Consider the following 21,279-nt stretch of genomic DNA (forward strand, 5'->3'; position numbering starts at 1 on the left):
TTTAGAACTTTTTGCAATTTCATCCTCTCAACCCTTTCTTCACTTGTCATGTCGGATCTATCAGGCTTTACCCTGGGACCAGGTCAATTTATGGGTGAAACTTCAGATTTTCTCTTCTTCTGGGCTATGACCTATTTAACCTTCTTCGCTAGAGGTTTTTTTAGTTATTTTTACTTTCATTAATGCTCTCCTTTTCACCCCTGACTCCCTTCTTTCCATTGTCACATACTTGGAAACTTCGTCAGATTTTGAGTCACTATCCTTGATAGGGGCCGAGGTAATAACTAGGGACTCTTGAAATACCCCTTGAATTTTTTGATGTTTTTTTCTCTGTGTTTGTACATCATTTTCCACCTTGGCACTACCCGTTACTTTTCTATGGCACTTCAGGTGCCATATTGTCGTTTACCTTCCTTGACAACAGATTTGATCAACTTCTCTTTCCTATTTCTTTTCCTTTCCTCATCATTGTCAGCACGAGTATGAACAACATGGTCATGTTGCCCGCCACAATCTCTTGTTCAGGGCCACTATCAAGAAAAATATTACTACCTCTTGTTCCTTGCCTTTTCTATCCTAAAGGAACTTCTTCCTCTTCTTCTTCCCTTTAAGATTCCACATCAAATGACTTGAGAGTATGGTCAAACATTGATTGACTTTAATGAGGACCTATACTTGTGACCTAAATCCCTTATTCAATAGTGAGGGATGAGAATTACCCCTAAGTGAAGCTAAAATTTGTATCGCCACCAATTCTTCCCTTGTTGGATGAGACTCATATCTAAGTGTAGCCAAACAATGTATCTCCACCAATACTGCCCTTGCTATGAGAATGCAGGATTCTGGCCCCTTTCTTTCAAGTATATCCCCTTTGAACAACCTTTCCAATATTGAGGATGACACATCCAAAGAAGCACCATTGATTTCATCAGACCATGGTTTTGAACTAGGTTTAACAGCTCATTGTGCCTCAGATGTATGAGAAATTTCCTCAAACAAAACCAGTGTGGGAGAAAACGGTACTCCGTCCATTCTAGGTGAAGCAGACCCACCTTCATTTAGATTCACAGGCAATGCACTGGGGTCAACAATGACTCTTCTAAAAAAGGGGTTGACAAATTGAATAAACTGGGTTTTTTGATTCCTTGGGAGATATGAGTTTGCGATAAAGTATTAAACTTAGACATTTTGTGTAACAAAAGACAAGCAGAAAAAAATCAATCATGAAGAGAAATCTTAGAATATTATGTGAAATCTTAAGGAAAGAATGGAATACTTACAAAAAAGAGTATCTAGTCCTCAAACAGTGTTGACCCTTTCTTTGAAATTGAAAGGGCCTCTGAAAATGACGCGACGAACAAGACGAGGACACCTGAAGATGATGCAGACAGTTTTCAGGATACTATTAAATGATACTATCCTTGTGAGATTTTTTTGTCTATCCAATTTTGTGTGGTTAAATAATTTCTTCAGCTGTTCATAGTATGAGTGTATACCTGTTGTTAGATACAAATTGTGAATTTTCAAGTATTCAATTCTAATTTGAACATATATACTTGTCCTCCTAAGCATAGTCAATTAGGAATTCCTTGAGTAGCCTTGTTTGAGAGTCAAGTGAGCTTAGCCATTCCGAGTCTCAGTCTATTTTGAAGAAGCTTTTCTTTTCCAATGGCTTTGTGAATATGTCAGCCCGTTTATCCTCAGTGTTGCAAAATCTCATCAACATATTCATCTTTTCTACATTGCCTCGAAGGAAGTGATGCCTATCATCTATGTGTTTTGTTCTTTTGTGTTGGATTGGATTCTTAGACATATTCATTACACTCGTGTTGTCGCGCAAAAGAGGAATTGTTTTTGTAAGAACCCCAAAATCATTTAATTGTTGCTTGATCCGCAAGAGATGAGTACAGCATGCAGCAGCTACAAAATACTCCACTTCAGCAGTAGATAAAGACACCGAGTTTTGTTTCTTCATTCCCCATGAAATTAGATCTGATCCCAAGAAACGTGTCATTCTTGAGGTACTTTTTCTATCCTCCAAGAAGTCTGCATAATCTTCATCAGCATAACCAAAAAGTATAAAAGAGTCACATGTTTGATAGAAGAGGACCATATCATGTGTTCCCTTAAGATATTGCAAAAACCTCTTTGCATATTTCAGGTGTAATTCCTTAAGTGCAGCTTGAACTCTAGCGCACATACCCACACTGAACACTATATATGGTGTACTGGCTATAAAATATAGAAGTGACCCATTGATCCCTCTATACATGGTTTGGTTAACCTTTTTGAATGCTTCATCGTTATAAATTCTTGCACTTGTGCTCATGGGCGTGTCTAGAACTTTTGCATCCAGCATCTTGAAATTGTTAAGAATCTCTTTGATGTATTTCTCTTGGCATATTGATGTGCCTTGAGAGGATTTTTTTAATCTGCAGTTCTGGAAAGAGCATAAGTTCGCCCATCATGTTCATCTCAAACTCGCTACTCATCGACTCAGCAAACTCCTGGCATAGACAATCTTATGTAGCTCCAAAGATTATATAATCAACATAAACTTTTCGTATCAACAATTCTTTTCCTCTAATTTGTATAAAAAATGTTCTCTACCTTACCTCTTTTGAACTCATTTGTTAACAAGAACTTTAATAGCCTCTCATACCAATCTAGGGGAGCTTGCTTCAACCCATACATAGCTTTGTCCAACTTTATCACATGATAAGGAAACTCAGAGTCTTCAAAGCCTGGAGGCTTCTTAACATACACTCCCTCCTTCAAATTTCCATTATGAAAGGCACTCTTCACATCCATATGAAATTGTTGGAACTCTTTGTGTATAGTAAAAGCAATTAAAAATTTGATTGGCTACATTCGTGCCATAGGTGCAAAGGTTTCTTCATAATCGATTCCTTTCTCTTTATTGTAACCTAGCATCACCAATCTTGACTTATTTCTTACAATAGTTCTGTTCTCATCAAGTTTTTTTCTAAATATCCATCAAATTTTTATATTAATTTTGCCAGCAGGTCGAGGGATCAGGTGCCATGCTCTACTTCATTCAAACTGATGAATCTCCTCTTATATAGACACCAACCAGTAAGGATCCTTTAAAGCATCTTTGATACTCTTTGGTTCATTTAGAGATATAAACGCTAGCTAAATATGCAACCAAATTACGTGCTTTTGACCTAGTTTGAATTCATGAATCCAAGGGAGATATTAGATTGTCTAGTGGATGTAGAGATTGATGTTTCCACCAAGAATTTCTAGTAATCTCTTCTTCTCTATCATCATCAAAAAATACCTTCACTTTCATTTAAAGTATGATAACTAGTATCTGGAAGAATATACAGAGGGCCAGGTCCTTTAACAGTTTCTGAATGAATTCTTCCACTTCTTGAGTGATCTCTTTAGCTTCTGTAAGCTCTTCCACTCAACGATCATCAATATTGTCATCCTCTTTTCTGAACTCTTCAAATTTGACATGCACGCATTCCTTCACATAGTGAGTTATTTTATTGAACACTCAATACAACTTACTGGTAGAGGAATATCCCATAGAAGTACTTTCATTACTTCATACGTTAAAATTTCCAAGATCATTCTTTCCATTGTTTAGTACAAAACATTTGCAACCAAATAGTTTAAGATGATCTATCAAAGGTTTCTTATCATTAAACATTCAATAAGGGTTTATTTAAATAGTGACCTGATGAGACATCTGTTTGTCATATAACATGTTGTGTTAACTGCCTTACCCCAGTAATTGATGGAAAGTCCAGAGTCAATCAGCATAGTTCTTGCAATCTCCACAAGAGAAGATCTAGGTGTTGAGAAGTTCTAGGTGATGAGAAGTTATTATTTATTCCATGTTCACCACAGAAACTTCCAATTTGAGAGTTTTAAAATTCTATGCCATGATCAGATCTGATGCTTCCAATCTTGCTATTTAACTTTGACTTAACAGCCTTGAAAAACACAATCAATTGTCCAGTTGTCTCATTCTTTGTTCTCAGAAACATGACCCATGTATACCTAGAAAAATCTTCTATAACAACAAGAATGGATATCTTACCTCCTCTGCTAAACGCTTTTATTTGTCCACACAAGTCCATGTGAAGCAGCAAGAGGTCTTGATGTGCTGACTCATTTCTTACTTTGAATGAAGACCTTGTTTGTTTACTCTCTGAACAAGCATTACAAACTTTATCATTTGTAAACTTCACCTTAGGATGTCCGTTGACCAGGTACCCTACAACTAGCTTGTTAAGAAGAGTAAAACATAGATGACCAAGTCGGCTATTGCATAGATGAGATTCATCAGTTTGAGCACTTAGACACGAAAGATCATATCCTTTGATGGGATCTAGATCTGCTAGTACATATTCTTTACTCTTGTAGCAGACATAACCACCTTGCTTGTTATGCAGTTTATAACTAAGCAGTTGTTGGCCATGAACTTGACTTCATTTCCTCTATCACAAATCTAAGATATACTCAGAAGATTATAGTTGAGCCTTTCCACATAATGTACGTTGTTAATTCAATTATTGTTTGACTTCCCTATCTTAAAAATTCCAAGAATAGAACCTTTCTTTCTGCTGCCAAATGACTCACCACCACCTTCGTGTGCCTGCAAAGAGAGGAAGTTTGAAGTGTCCATGTTATGTGCCTGGAGCATCCGCTAACCATGTACTAATAGTGACCACTTCCTCTCTTCTGCACAAGAATTACTTGTTAGTCTTAGGAACCTACATCATACGGAGTTCCCAGTAACTATCAAAAGGTTTAACAAGAATCTTCCAGCCCAAGACGGTGAAAATGTTTTACCATAATGGTAATGAGAACCAGGTCCTCTTTTCATTTTTTTACAAGTTTGTCATGACTGACAAACTCAGCACAAGTAGAAGATCCCCATTCCTTGTTTGTCTGACACTTATCTGATTTCACAAACTTTACATGCCTCTCATTAACCTACTTCAGTTTATCACGCCTTTCCTTCAAATGTCCATTTTTCCCCAATAGGTTCACAACAGATTATCAGTCACAGACACATATTTGCTATGGGGATTGTATGGTGGTTCTATTTTCCTACTCCTTAGACCTCTTTTCTAATTGAAATATTGTTGAGAGAGATTTGAAAGGATCTTGGAAGAGTCCGTCTATTTCAGATAATGACTTAACTCTTCTTTGATTTTCTTAAGATCACTTCTTAGTTGAGAATTAGTTTTAAGAGAAGTAGCTAACTTAGATTCAGAGATTTGAAGATTATCCTCAAGATTTTACTTATAAATGCTAAGTTTTCTTCTATCATTTTTAGAGGTGCTAGGCTCTTGTTCATCAATTTTGTTGTTAGACTCCAAATCCCTATTGTTCTACTCATTTTAGAAATCTGTGCTAGAAAAATTGCATTTTCATTTTCAAATAAACTTAATTTTTCAGTTAAAATTAAGTTTTTAGTAGATCTCTCATCTACATAGTCAATTAAAAGAGTAGCAAGTTTCCTCAGACTTTCAACAGATAGGTTACCAAGATCATCTTTTAATTCAAAGAGAGTTACCTCATTTGCATTCTCATCATCATCAGATTTTTCCATTAAGGAGAAGATTGAGTTGAAAACGCTTTCATAATCTTCAATGGCCATCATAGGGACATCAGCATGATCTTCTACTTCTTCCTTTAATTCACTCGAATCATCACCCCAAACAACAAAGGCCCTTTCTACAACCTGATCAACATGTACCTTCCTTTGAAAGTTATCTGGGACCAGGTCCTACTTACGATATCTAACTTTATGATATTCCTACTTTTGACTTGGGCAGTCTCTCATAAAATTACTAGGATTACCACATTTGTGACACGAGTCATTTTTTGGTGCTAATCTTATAGTTGATCCTTTTTTGGAAATCCTCCATGTTTTTTATAATATTTTGAAACCTCTTTGTCACTTACACCATCTCGGCCTCTTTTTCAGTCATCTCACTTTGAGAAGATTTTAGTGCAATGGTGTTTTCTTTCTTTGACTACTTCCCTATTCCTCCCTGCCTCCTATTTAACTCATAACTGTGCAGATTTCCTATAAGGTCATCCATAGGCAGGGCCATGAGATCTTTTACCTTAGTGATTGCATCCACCTTGCTTTCCCAATATTTAGGAAGAACCTTGAGGATTTTTTTAACCTATTTGAACACAGGAATATGTTCTCCCAAACATCTGAGCTCATTTTCAATGGCAGTGAAACGAGAATTTCATTTCAAAAATGGTTTCACCATCCTTCATAACAATGTTTTCATATTGAGTAGTAAGCATGTCCACCTTTGATTCCTTAACCCTTTTTGTTCCTTAATGAGCAGTTTGAAGACAGTCCCAAATCTCTATTGCCATTTAACATGCTGAGATTCTGTTATGCTCATCAGCACCAATACCACATACTAGGATTTTTTATGCCTTGTAGTTCTTTTTATACTTTTTCCTATCAATCTTAGTAAAGTCTTTTTTAGTCTTAATCACGAAGGTGATGAGATTTCCATCCTTCACCTCCTTCATCAGAACATAAGGACCATCCAGGATAATATCCCACAACTCTGAATTCTCTTCATAAATGTAGTCATGCATTGAATTTTTCACCCACCCATAGTATTGACCGTTGAAATGAGGTGGTATTGTGGATGATTGTCCTTTCTCCAGATTTGGTGGAGCAATCATTCCTTCAGGATCTTTGTTCTCTTGGTATTAACCAAAGTGAAAAGTAAAGCTCTGATACCAACTATTCGAATGTATGCGTTCACTTATCTTAGTAACAACAATGTATAGTAAATAAAGAACAATGATAGAAATTAAAAGAGACAATTACTTTTACGTGGAAACCTCCTTGCTCAAGGGAGTAAAATCAAGACATGTTCTCAAAAGAACTTTCCAATAACCACTTTCACTAATCTTTAATCAAGCAAAAGTAAAAATTTGTTACAAAACAAGAGACTAACCCTATAGCCTCTTACTAAGCATTACACCCTATTAATTAGCTAACCACGAGCAAATACAACACTACTCCGTAAGAACCTATGTTACACATAACCAAAGCCCTTACAATTAAACACCCAAGGTTTGGTATGTTTTTATCAAGTTCAAAACAAATCCTACAGTTTGAGATTAATTACAGAAAAATATGAAAACGGAAAATAATAAGAAGAACTGAAAGCCTTTTAATCAATATCTTGTTGTTTTGATGCTTGATGGTAGTTTTGCCTTTTTGATGAATGAATGATATATTGTGTTTTGTTTGATATATATAATAATGACTTGTTGTACGTCAAACAAAAGTACCTGGTAAGTTTTTATTGGAGAATTACTTTGCTCCTCACCGACCTCCCTAACGCAGAAAGCTTTTACAGTTGTCTGTACTTTTCTAACATAAGACTGGTTTTTCGTACTCTATAGAGGACCGGATCCCTGCAATTGTGAGGAATCATCTAAACTTCTTGAGGCGAGCCTCCTATCAATATTTAATTTAAAAACATTTTTCATTTGGATCTATTTGCATATTGAGGAAGAATTGATTTCGTAGATCACATTAAAGGGATTTATCACTTCAAAGAGATAAATGATTAAGAACATCAAAGGAAGAACTTGGTTTATTTATATATTTGTATATCATATTGAAAAGTAGTAAGAAATGAACTTTAACTCTTATGTTAATGTATTCTGTGATTTATGCAAGTTTATTTGCTTTTAGCTATCAACAACTCTTATGCAAATAAGTAATTGACCACTCATTCCAGCTTGACTTGTATGTATTTTCTTTTAATTGAGTATCACAAAGTTGAATATATACTATCAATGAAATAACAATATATTTTATTGCTTATTTCCGTTCTTTTAAAATATGTGTTATGTGGAACTAAGCTCATTATTTTTTTGTTAGTAGATCCAGAAGATGATACGACGGGTGAACTAGAGAGAAGGTAGGGGGAAGACATACACAAGAATCTATCATGAAGAATCTAAGATGAGAACACCGACCCACAATGTGAAAAAGGTAAGAGTGTTCTATCTGCAATCTTAAAAGAAACTTTGATGGGTAAAAGGAGGCTGACAAAAAAGCTAACCATCTTTTTCATTTGTATAGCTCTCAGACAACTACTCAAGTCAATGCTTTATGTAAGGGCTTCAGATATACATTTTCAGGTCTTTCAATGTATGAGTAAGACAATCACTGTCTTCACTCACAGCTGACACTGATTGGAGGATCCATCCTTACGTTTCATATCACCTAACAACAGACAAGTGTTTATTTTTTAAAAATCTTTTCTTGTATATACTTTTGCAATTTTAAGCTGCATTTTGAACTGTGTTTTTGCTAACATAAACATGTACTGTTCTTAATCAGATGTGGATTTTGAAGGACGAGTACAACAAGTCTTGTTCATCCATTGTCCGCAAGAAGTACTACTGCTATATTTTTACATATGTTAGCGAGTACTTTTTTTCCCTCTAAAGCTATTATATCATCCATAGTGAACTCGGGTGTTGTAACGACCTGTTTAGTCGTTTTGAGCAGCAGATTTTATTTCTGGAAAAACAGGCTGAGGCGACGGACTCCACGACGGACCGTCATGGGCACGACGGACCGTCGCAGGGTCTCGTTTCAAAACACTTAGAAAATCTGAAATGGGGTACTGAAAATCGACTCTTTGAACTTTGTGACGGAATGGCAGGACGGACCGTTACAGGTGTGACGGACCGTCACAGACTCTTCAGAGAAATTGAGTCTCTGAACTATGCGACGGATAGCATGACGGACCGTCGCAGGCGCGACGGCCCGTCACAGTTTGCATAATCCCAGTTGGAGTCGGATTTCTGGTTAAGTTTTAAGGGACGTTTTTGACTATTCTTGACTTAATTATAAAGTTCGTGGGTTTATATTAATAACTCAAATTCTTGGGGGTTAAAATAGGTAACCCTAAGTTAATTAGTGGGGTATTATTGACATCTTTTATTCTTAATTATATACTAATTAGGATAAAAGAAAGAGGGTTTGAATAAGAAAATAGAAAGAACAAGAATGGAGAGAGAGAAACGATCGAGAAGAACAGGAAAAATACCAAGCTTTGAGGATTAACTTGCTTTATTTCAATTCTTCGGTGGAGGTAGGTTATGGTTATTTCATGCTTTCATAGTAAACTCTTAATAGAGAATGATATGTATTGGTAGTATTGTAAACCATACTATTTGCTTAATTGTATGTTTGCATGAATATGATTATGTGATTGTGATAAGATAAGCATGATGAAAATATTGAATCCCAAATCTTGAAAAGAAACTTTAATATACATTATTAATGATGATGCCTTGGTATAGAAGAAGGCTTGATGAATTAAAGTAATGGGATTGATGATGCCTTGGTATAGAGGAAGGCTTGATGAATTAAAGTAATGGGATTGATGATGCCTTGGAATAGAGAAGGCTTTATGATTTACAGAATGATATTAGTGGATCGGAGTGTCACGTTCCGACACATAGTATTAGTGGATCGGAGTGTCACGTTCCGACACATAGCATTAGTGGATCGGAGTGTCACGTTCCGACACATGTAGGGGATCGGAGTGTCACGTTCCGACACATGTAGGGGATCGGAGTGTCACGTACCGACACATGTAGGGGATCAGAGTGTCACGTTCTGACACATGTAGGGGATCGGAGTGTCACGTACCGACACATGTAGGGGATCGGAGTGTCACGTTCCGACACATATAGGGGATCGGAGTGTCACGTACCGACACATGTAGGGGATCGGAGTGTCATGTACCGACACATGTAGGGGATCAGAGTGTCACGTTCTGACACATGTAGGGGATCGGAGTGTCACGTACCGACACATGTAGGGGATCGGAGTGTCACGTTCCGACACATAGAATTAGGGGATCAGAGTGTCACGTTCCGACACATGTAGGGGATCGGAGTGTCACGTACCGACACATGTAGGGGATCGGAGTGTCACGTTCCGACACATAGAATTAGGGGATCGGAGTGTCACGTACCGACACATAGTAGTAGAGGATCGGAGTGTCACGTACCGACACAAGAGGAAGAAAGATAATGAATCTTGAAAGATGACAATATACTGAATCTAATAAAACTTAATTCCCAAATGAGTATGGTGTTGAGGCTTGAGCCCTCATGGATGAACTTTATGGTACTTATTGATGATTATAGTAGTTGTTGTTGCTACATGTTGAGTATCATAGTTGATTTTATGATATTACTCGGTATATATTGATTTCTATTTTGTGTTGGCCGATGATATCTACTCAGTACCCGTGTTTTGTACCGACCCCTACATTTATGTTTTCTTCTTGTTATTTGTGGAGTGCAGCAAACGTTCCGTCATATTCAACTCAGCAGTGATTCTAGCCAGTCTTCGTCATATCGGATATTAAGGGTGAGCTAATGCTTCTAGCTTGGACTGGGTCTTCTTCTTCAAGTCTTGATGCCTTGAACTTCCGGCATGAACTAGCTTCTTATGTATTTTTAGCTTCTTAGAAACTCTTAGAATTAGTAGTTTAAAGTAGATGTTCTTGAGATGATGACTTCCAGATTTTGGGGAATAATAGATGTTGAATTTTAGAAGTTAATGAATTGGTCTTTTTATAATGAGTTTAAGTCTTCCGCATTACTTTCTGTTATATTATATTGAAATGATAAGGTTTAGATTGGTTGGTTCGCTAACATAGGAGGGTAAGTGTGGGTGCCAGTCGCGGCCCGAATTTGGGTCGTGACAAACTTGGTATCAGAGCCTTAGGTTCGTTGGTCTCATCACACAAGAACAGGTCTAGTAGAGTCTTAAGGAACGGTAGGGGGACGCCTTTACTTTTCCTTGAGAGGCTATAAGACTTTAGGAAAATTTCACTCTTTCATTCTTTCTTTCGTTCTACTACTTGAGTCCAATTGGTATCTAGGCGATACGAATTGGTATCTGACCATCTTCACTCTCTTTCACAGATGGTTAGAACTAGAGCAAAGACTACGCCAACACCAACACCGGCCAGACAAGAAACAACTGAGCCAGCCACTGGGGCTGTGGCTCGAGGGAGAACAGCGGCGAGGGGCCGTGGTAGAGATCGTGGGAGGACGTCCTCTAGTAGAAGAGGACGAGCACCTAGCCCATCTAATACTAGGGAAGTGTCTCCTCCACCGACTGAGGAGGTAATAAGAGAAGGGGAGGATGGGGAAAATGAACAAGTGCAGAATGAGGGATTGCCACCCCAACCTACCCCAGAGATGATCAATCAGGTTCTCGCCTATCTCAGTGGGTTGTCTGATCAAGGTCAGGCACCTCCAGTGTTTTCTGCACCAACACCTCCGGTTTCAGAGGTACAACATGCAGCCACTAGGGCTCCTCGTATGGATGCCTCATTGGACATAGGCACATTTCCACGACTGACTACTTGGCCTATAATAACAAATGATCAGCATGAACTTTTCAGTAAGTTCTTGAAATTGAAACCTCCAATCTTCAAGGGTGCTGAATCGGAGGATGCTTATGATTTTCTGGTTGACTGTCACGAGCTACTACACAAGATGGATATAGTAGAACGGTTTGGTGTGGAGTTTGTGACTTATCAGTTTCAAGGGAACGCCAAAATGTGGTGGCGATCCCATGTTGAGTGTCAACCGACAGAGGCACCACCTATGACTTGGGCCTCATTCTCTAGCTTGTTTATGGAGAAGTATATCCCCCGGACTTTGAGAGATAGGAAAAGGGATGAGTTCTTGAGTCTAGAGCAAGGTAGGATGTCGGTTAATGCTTATGAGGCTAAGTTTCGTGCACTATCCAGATATGCCACTCAACTCTATTTCAGTCCCCAAGAGCGGATTCGCCGGTTTGTGAAGGGGTTGAGGTCAGAATTGCGGATTTCAGCCTTACAGATAGCGGCAACGGCAAAATCCTTCCAAGAAGTTGTAGACTTTGTGATAGAAGTGGAAGGAGTGAAGCCAGACGACTTCACCACAACATCGACATAAAAAGGTTTCGAAAGGGAGGTGAGTTTAATGGTTCTTACACTAGAGGACAGGGTTCGGGAAGTTACTCAGTCCGACCAATTCAGTCTTCACTATAGACTATAGTTGGGGGACCACCTCAGACCGGTCAACACTTCTCCGAGAGGCCTATGCTTGACTCCAAAGAGTGTTATGGATGTGGGGAGATTGGACATATTAAGAAAAATTGTCCCAGACAAAGTTATAGACCCCCAATAGCTAGAGGTAGAGGTGGTCATGGTAGAGGTCGTTATTCTGGAGGACGTGGTGGTCGAGGTAATGGTGGTCACCAAAACGGCAGAGGTGATGGGCAAACTGGAGCCACTACATCACAACATGGTAGGGGCAACGGACAGACGAATGATAGGGCCCATTGTTACGCTTTCCCTGGGCGGTCTGAAGCGGAGGCATCTGATACTGTCATCACAGGTAGTCTTCTGGTTTGTGATTGCATGGCTTCTGTATTGTTTGATCCTGGATCCACGTTTTCTTATGTATCTTCCTCATTTGCTAATGGTCTAAATTTACATTGTGAATTACTTGATATGCTTATTCGTGTCTCTACTCCGGTGGGTGAGTCGGTGGTAGTCGAAAGGGTATATAGGTCTTGTTTGGTAAACTTTGTGGGGAGCAACACTTATGTAGATTTGGTTATCTTAGAAATGGATGATTTTGATGTGATTCTGGGTATGACTTGGCTTTCTCTGCAATTTGCAATCTTGGATTGTAATGCTAAAACGGTGACGTTAGCCAAGCCTGGGATAGACCCGTTAGTGTGGGAGGGTGACTACACTTCCAATCCGGTCTGCATCGTCTCCTTTCTTTGTGCTAAGAAAATGGTTAGTAAAGGGTGTTTAGCTTTCTTGGCACATCTCAAGGATGACACTACCCAAGTACCTTCGATTGAGTCGGTTTCAGTGGTTCGTCAGTTTCTGGATGTGTTCCCTGCAGATCTTCCTGGTATGCCACCGGATAGGGATATTGACTTCTGTATTGATCTTGAACCGGGTACTCGCCCCATTTCTATACCCCCTTATAGAATGGCTCCCGCGGAGTTAAGAGAGTTAAAGACACAACTTCAAGACTTATTGAACAAAGGCTTCATTAGACCAAGTGCATCCCCTTGGGGTGCTCCGGTTCTGTTTGTGAAGAAGAAGGATGGGAGTTTTCGGATGTGCATAGACTACAGACAACTGAATAAAGTAACTATTAAGAACAAGTATCCTCTTCCCCGCATTGATGACTTGTTCGATCAGTTACAAGGTGCTTGTGTCTTCTCTAAGATTGACTTGAGATCCGGTTATCATCAATTGAAAATACGGGCAACGGATGTGCCAAAGACTGCTTTTCGAACGAGGTATGGGCATTACGAATTTGTAGTGATGTCTTTTGGTCTTACGGATGCCCCTGCTGCGTTCATGAGCTTGATGAATGGGATTTTTAAGCCATATTTTGACCTCTTCGTGATCGTATTTATTGATGATATATTGGTATACTCAAAGAGCAAGAAGGAACATGAAGAGCAATTGAGAATTGTATTCGAAATGTTGAGGGAGAAAAAGCTTTATGCCAAGTTCTCTAAGTGTGAGTTTTGGCTAGATGCAGTTTCCTTCTTGGGGCACGTGGTTTCTAAGGATGGAGTGATGGTTGATCCTTCTAAGATTGAGACAGTGAAGAATTGGGTAAGACCCACTAACGTGTCAGAAATAAGGAGCTTTGTTGGGTTAGCTAGCTACTACCGTCGATTTGTCAAGGGATTCTCTTCTATTGCTTCCCAATTGACGAACTTGACTAAGCAGAATGTTCCATTTGTATGGTCGGACGAATGTGAAGAAAGCTTTCAGAAGCTCAAGACTTTGTTGACTACCGCACCTATCCTTACCTTGCCAATAGAGGGTAAGAACTTCATTGTTTATTGTGATGCATCCTATTCTGGTTTGGGTGCAGTACTAATGCAAGAGAAGAGTGTGATTGCTTATGCTTCAAGGAAACTAAAGGTGCATGAATGTAACTATCCGACCCATGATTTGGAATTGGCTGCGGTGGTGTTTGCATTGAAGCAATGGAGACACTATTTATATGGGGTTAAGTGTGAGATCTATACGGATCATCGTAGCCTACAGTATGTCTTTACTCAGAAAGATTTGAACTTGAGACAGAGGAGATGGATGGAACTACTGAATGACTATGACATCACTATTTTGTATCATCCGCGGAAGGCGAATGTTGTAGCAGATGCTTTAAGTAGAAAGGCGGGAAGCATGGGAAGTCTAGCTCACTTGCAAGCTTCTAGACGCCCTTTGGCTAGAGAGGTTCAGACTCTAGCTAATGACTTGATGAGATTAGAAGTAAGTGAGAAGGGAGGATTGTTGGCTTCTGTGGAGTCAAGATCTTCTTTTCTTGATAAAATTAAGGGAAAACAGTTTGATGATGAGAAACTAAGAAGAATTAAAGATAAGGTATTGCGAGGAGAGGCTAAGGAAGCACAAATCGATGAGGAAGGTGTTTTGAGAATCAAGGGAAGGGTATGTGTGCCCCGTATTGATGGTTTGATCAACACTATTCTGACAGAAGCTCATAGTTCAAGGTATTTTATACATCCGGGTGCAACCAAGATGTATCGTGACCTAAAACAACACTTTTGGTGGAGTAGAATGAAGCGTGATATTGTTGAATTTATTGCCAAGTGTCCAAACTGTCAACAAGTAAAGTATGAACACCAAAGGCCCGGAGGAACACTTCAGAGAATGCCCATTCCGGAATGGAAGTGGGAGAGAATTGCAATGGACTTTGAGGTTGGTCTTCCAAGGACAATGGTTAAGTATGACTCCATTTGGGTGATTGTTGATAGGTTAACTAAATGTGCTCATTTTATTCCGGTAAAGGTGACTTACAATGCAGAGAAGTTATCCAAGATCTATATCTCAGAAATCGTTTGATTACATGGGGTTCCACTATCCATCATATCAGATAGAGGTACACAGTTTACTTTTAAGTTTTGGAAAACATTGCATGCGGAATTGGGTACTAGGCTGGACCTTAGTACTACGTTCCATCCTCAGACCGATGGTCAGTCTGAAAGGATGATTCAAGTGTTGGAGGATATGCTTCGTGCATGTGTGATAGAGTTTGGTGGCCATTGGGATAGCTTCCTACCCTTAGCGGAGTTTTCATACAATAATAGATATCACTCAAGTATTGATATGTCCCCATTTGAAGCATTGTATGGGAGGAGATGTAGGTCTCCCATTGGTTGGCTTGATGAATTCGAGGTTAGACCTTGGGGTACTGACCTTTTGAGGGATTCGATAGAGAAAGTGAAGTCTATTCAAGAAAAGCTTCTAGTGGCGCAAAGTAGACAAAAAGAATATGCAGATCGAAAGGTTAGAGACTTAGAGTTCATGGAAGGTGAACAAGTCTTGTTGAAAGTTTCGCCAATGAAAGGGGTGATGCGATTTGGTAAGCGAGGTAAACTTAGCCCAAGGTATATTGGTCCATTTGAAGTACTTCAGCGAGTAGGAGAGGTGGCTTATGAGTTAGCCTTGCCTCCAGGGCTGTCCGGAGTGCATCCGGTATTCCATGTGTCTATATTGAAAAGATACCATGGGGATGGAAACTACATTATCCGTTGGGATTCAGTTTTGCTTGATGAGAACTTGTCTTATGAGGAGGAGCCTGTTGCTATTTTAGATAGAGAAGTTCGCAAGTTGAGGTCAAGAGAGATTGCATCCATCAAGGTGCAATGGAAGAATCGACCGGTTGAAGAAGCCACTTGGGAGAAGGAGGTGGATATGCGAGAAAAATACCCACACCTGTTTACAGATTCAGGTACTCCTTTTCGCCCTTGTTTTCCTTCTTGTGATCGTTCGGGGACGAACGATGGGTAAATTGGTATCTAATGTAACGACCTGTTTAGTCATTTTGAGCAGCAGATTTTATTTCTGGAAAAACAGGCTGAGGCGACGGACTCCACGACGGACCGTCATGGGCACGACGGACCGTCGCAGGGTCTCGTTTCAAAACACTTAGAAAATCTGAAATGGGGTACTGAAAATCAAATCTTTGAACTTTGTGACGGAATGGCAGGACGGACCGTCACAGGTGTGACGGACCGTCACAGGTGTGACGGACCGTCACAGGTGTGACGGACCGTCACAGACTCTTCAGAGAAATTGAGTCTCTGAACTATGCGATGGACAGCAGGACGGACCGTCGCAGGCGCGACGGCCCGTCACTGTTTGCATAATCCCAGTTGGAGTCGGATTTCTGGTTAAGTTTTAAGGTACGTTTTTGACTATTCTTGCCTTAATTTTAAAGTTCGTGGGTTTATATTAATAACTCAAATTCTTGGGGGTTAAAAGAGGTAACCCTAAGTTAATTAGTGGGGTATTATTGTCATCTTTTATTATTAATTATATACTAATTAGGGTAAAAGAACGAGGGTTTGAATAAGAAAATAAAAAGAAAAAGAAGGTAGAGAGAGAAACGATCGAGAAGAAGAGGAAAAACACCAATCTTTGAGGATTAACTTGCTTGATTTCAATTCTTCGGTGGAGGTAGGTTATGGTTATTTCATGCTTTCATAGTAAACTCTTAATAGAGAATGATATGTATTGGTAGTATTGTAAACCCTACTATATGCTTAATTGTATGTTTCTATGAATATGATTATGTAATTGTGATAAGATAAGCATGATGAAGATATTGAATCCCAATTCTTGAAAAGAAACTTTAATATACATTATTAATGATGATGCCTTGGTAAAGAAAAAGGCTTGATGAATTAATGTAATGGGATTGATGATGCCTTGGTATAGAGGAAGGCTTGATTAATTAAAGTAATGGGATTGATGATGCCTTGGAATAGAGAAGGCTTGATGATTTACAGAATGATATTAGTGGATCGGAGTGTCACGTTCCGACACATAGTATTAGTGGATCGGAGTGTCACGTCACGACACATAGTATTAGTGGATCGGAGTGTCACGTACCGACACATGTAGGGGATCAGAGTGTCACGTTCCGACACATGTAGGGGATCGGAGTGTCACGTACCGACACATGTAGGGGATCAGAGTGTCACGTTCCGACACATGTAGGGGATCGGAGTGTCACGTACCGACACATGTATGGGATCGGAGTGCCACGTTCCGACACATGTAGGGGATCGGAGTGTCACGTACCGTTACTTGTAGGGGATCGGAGTGTCACGTACCGACGCATGTAGGGGATCGGAGTGTCACGTTCCGACACATGTAGGGGATCGGAGTGTCACGTACCGACACATGTAGGGGATCGGAGTGTCACGTTCCGACACATAGAATTAGGGGATCGGAGTGTCACGTACCGACACATAGGAGTAGGGGATCGGAGTGTCACGTACCAACACAAGAGGAAGAAAGATAATGAATCTTGAAAGATGACAATATACTGAATCTAATAAAACTTAATTCCCAAATGAGTATGGTGTTGAGGCTTGAGCCCTCATGGATGAACTTGATGGTACTTATTGATGATCATAGTAGTTGTTGTTGCTACATGTTGAGTATCATAGTTGATTTTATGATATTACTCGGTATATATTGATTTCTATTTTGAGTTGGCCGATGATATCTACTCAGTACCCGTGTTTTGTACTGACCCCTACTTTTATGTTTTCTTCTTGTTATTTGTGGAGTGCAGCAAACGTTCCGTCATCTTCAACTCAGCAGTGATTCTAGCCAGTCTTCGTCATATCGGATATTCAGGGTGAGCTAATTCTTCTAGCTTGGACTGGGTCTTCTTCTTCAAGTCTTGATGCCTTGAACTTCCGGCATGGACTAGCTTCTTATGTATTTTTAGCTTCTTAGAAACTCTTAGAATTAGTAGTTTAAAGTAGATATTCTTGTGATGATGACTTCCAGATTTTGGGGAATAATAGATGTTGAATTTTAGAAGTTAATGAATTGGTCTTTATTTAATGAGTTTAAGTCTTCCGCATTACTTTCTGTTATATTATATTGAAATGATAAGGTTTAGATTGGTTGGTTCGCTCACATAGGAGGGTAAGTGTGGGTGCCAGTCGCGGCCCGGATTTGGGTCGTGACAGGTGTTCTTCTATAGGCACGTGCGACTATCAAAGAAAGGCGACTAAAATCATTGTATAGCTGATACTAGTTCATGTTTCCTGTGCAAGCCTCTTTTTAAGTTAACAAACTCGATTTGTAAATATGTTTGGGACTCAACTAGTAGTTAGTGTACTGATTTAGTAAGCTCTTTGTACAGAAAATCAAATTAGAAAGACAACTCGCGATGATTGAATAAGCTCTAATAAGAGTATATGAATTTCAAAATGTGTCTATCCTTTTTCACTGTGTGTGTGTAAGAGAAAAATTTAAAGTGATGTTTATATTTGTTGGAATCGTCTAAAAAGATTGTCTTTATAAAGTTTGAAGTCATTTGATGGAAATCTAATTAGATAATTTTGAATCCAAAAATTCAAATTATAACTTGTTGCTTCAAGTCCTCTGGCTACTCCAATATCATCAAAAAGATTCAAAATGCCGTTTAAATAGATTGTACGCTGACGTTACCTCTTGCAAAATCATATACTATATAACCCCAAATATGGATTTTAGGGAGGGTAGTGTAATACGCTGACCTTTCCCCTACCTCGGAAGACAGAAAGGTTGTTTGACATATGCTCTAAGGATGCAGCCCATTATTTGTTTAGGTACTCATACTAATAACTATCCAAGTCATTTCATAAATAAAATGTGATCAATTAAGCAATCATTAAATGGCAAATGATACTCTTCTAGCTATGCCTACATGTCAAGGGAAAAATCAAAGGGTAGAACAGGGCAATCCTAAATCGGAGGGTCGAGAAACTCAATATATGTTTGAACAACTTGGAGATGGGTCTTTTTACCGCTCTATTACTAATATGAAAATAATGGTCAAGATTGTATTCAACTGTCAATTGCCCCCATTGGTAATACAAGAGTGACTACTGATAAGAAGGAACTGGAGTCACATTTCTTTTCCATTCAAGAGATTTTACGCACTTTCACGACCTTTTTAGACCACGGATAATGGACAAATTTCTTTTCTTTGGAACACATACAAGTTTCCTCACTAAACAAAAGATACATTTTTAATAAAATAAGGATATGCAGTTTAGTGCTTACCTCAATATCAGTTATATTACAAAAAACAAATATGTTTTTATGACCCTATTATGAACCAAGTCAAACCCCATGTGTATACCAAGGTCACAGAAGTAGTGGTTGGGATGACAAGAGCTATTAAGCCGAGCACAAGCAATATGTTTAGGATTATTTGGGATTCGGGTCGAGTAGTTTGTGCGAGAATGGTTTCATAGAAGGGGTAGTGATCAGTGATTTAGGGTTGATGCATATTGAAGAAAATTTTTGTCCTCTCCTCTTTGTCTAGAATCTAAGCTTCTCATCTCCATTCTTCTTCTATCTTTAATCGCTCGTTATTTCAATATTTCCATTGTATTCAGTATTTTTATTATTGCAATTATAATCTTAAGTTTGTAATCGTGTTCCATTGCTCTTATTAATATGGTGAGGATTTCGGTTTATTACAGACCATTGATTCTAAGATTTTCATCAACCTTCAGTCTTCCAAAATTATCGATTCGGTCCTTTAAAACGTCTCCCTTAACCACTTTGAACTTGGTGTGTCTTCTCCGTGCAAATAAAATGGCAACCCGCTCTGATAGTTTCCCTAGACGAACTGAAATACATTCAGTTTCCACCTGAGTTTTCATGTTATTACTCAAATCGAAAGATTGCATCAGTTTCACTTCCACATTCTTTTTCTTTAACCATTCTAAAGTCTTGTTAGGCACTTTTGGTCCAATGAACTCTCGTAATTTGGACCTTTTATGCAATGAAGTTACTTTCTTCAGAGGAAAATCGACTGCTATTTCTGTAGCAAGTTCAACACCAGTAGGACCACCACCAACAATCAACATAGTATCAGCTGCTTTCTCTGCAATAACAAGATTAATGATGCAAAAATTAGTCAAGCATCACAACACTTTAACTAGTTATATCCTCACTAGTACATCTCAACATTTACGACAAGACAATTGACTGAATCCAGTGAAAACTTTTCAAAATAATTTGGGTACAACAAGTAAAGAATCTTTGCTCAACTGATACAATACAACCATAATTTAGCTTAGGTTTTATCATTTTCCAAAAAGGACATCAAAATCAGCCTGATCTTTGTAGTAATCCACAACGTGAACAGGATGATCGGAAAAGAGAAGATGTAATAACTACTAGTCTAGTCCTACATCGCATTTTGAAGGGCATATTATTTTGAATTAGAATTTTGTTGGGTTTGAAGTTTTAGTCCCGCTGATGGATAACATTACAATTTTTGTTCAGCACAATGAAACTTGAGATTCAAGTAACCAGTATAATAATTATCATGTAGATGCAATTTTAGTCAATTCTACTTGCAATATCACTAAATGTAGTCACAAATTTACCTTTTTATCCTTGGTGGAATGTAATGCTGATTCTAGAATTATGAAGAAGATGTATTTATTAAGGTAAATTTACTTTTTTTCACCATTGATCGTTCCTGGTCTTCACATTTCTATAGAGTAGAAAATAAAAATACAAGAGGTCATTTTCAGATAATTTAACATCCAAACAATTATCTACCCAGTCTCAAAGCGGTTTTTAATTATTATTTTCTCTTGATCAGATTTTTGTAACTATACATTCTTTGCTTAGTTGGTGAAAGTTCTATCTCCAATATAAATATGTTAATTTGGTGGTATGTGGTCCACACTAAACTATATGTCAAGTCTTTTCACCTTTTTAAAATACAAATAATATATAAACAATTCTTATTACACTAAACAATTCTTAATACACATTAGTACGTATTATAAGCTTAGAGTAATTAATTAATTATTCACCAAAACTCCAGGTTAGTGCTACTATGCCAAAAGGTTAATTATCTCAATTTGAAACCATCCATTTATTCAAACCTACCAAATAACTTATAGCTTGAGGCAATCCTCCCAATTGAACATAAGACATGCATTTATTGGTTTATTTTGTAAATAACAAATACAAATAATTTTTCAAAAAAAGGAGTTTTCTTGAGATGTTTTAGCTCTCACAATCAAGAGGAACTTTATCACAACAATTAGAACTCGGAACCTCTGATTAAATTCGAAAAAATATATATCTTTTCTTATAAAGGAAAGAT

General features: G+C 38.4%; 1 protein-coding gene across 1 annotated transcript; it reads right to left on the bottom strand.

Moving 5' to 3' along the window:
* Window positions 1–19,624: 19,624 nt before the first annotated feature.
* LOC101259019 (uncharacterized) lies at window positions 19,625–20,631 on the bottom strand. The gene is made up of 2 exons (XM_004250761.2): window positions 20,619–20,631; window positions 19,625–20,037 (listed from the first exon to the last, which is right to left on the bottom strand). Exons 1-2 carry the CDS (start codon window positions 20,629–20,631, stop codon window positions 19,625–19,627), a joined length of 426 nt encoding a protein of 141 aa, XP_004250809.2.
* Window positions 20,632–21,279: the final 648 nt, after the last annotated feature.

This window comes from Solanum lycopersicum, chromosome 11 (genome assembly GCF_036512215.1).
Source record: "Solanum lycopersicum chromosome 11, SLM_r2.1".
In the NCBI taxonomy this organism is placed as follows: domain Eukaryota; kingdom Viridiplantae; phylum Streptophyta; class Magnoliopsida; order Solanales; family Solanaceae; genus Solanum; species Solanum lycopersicum.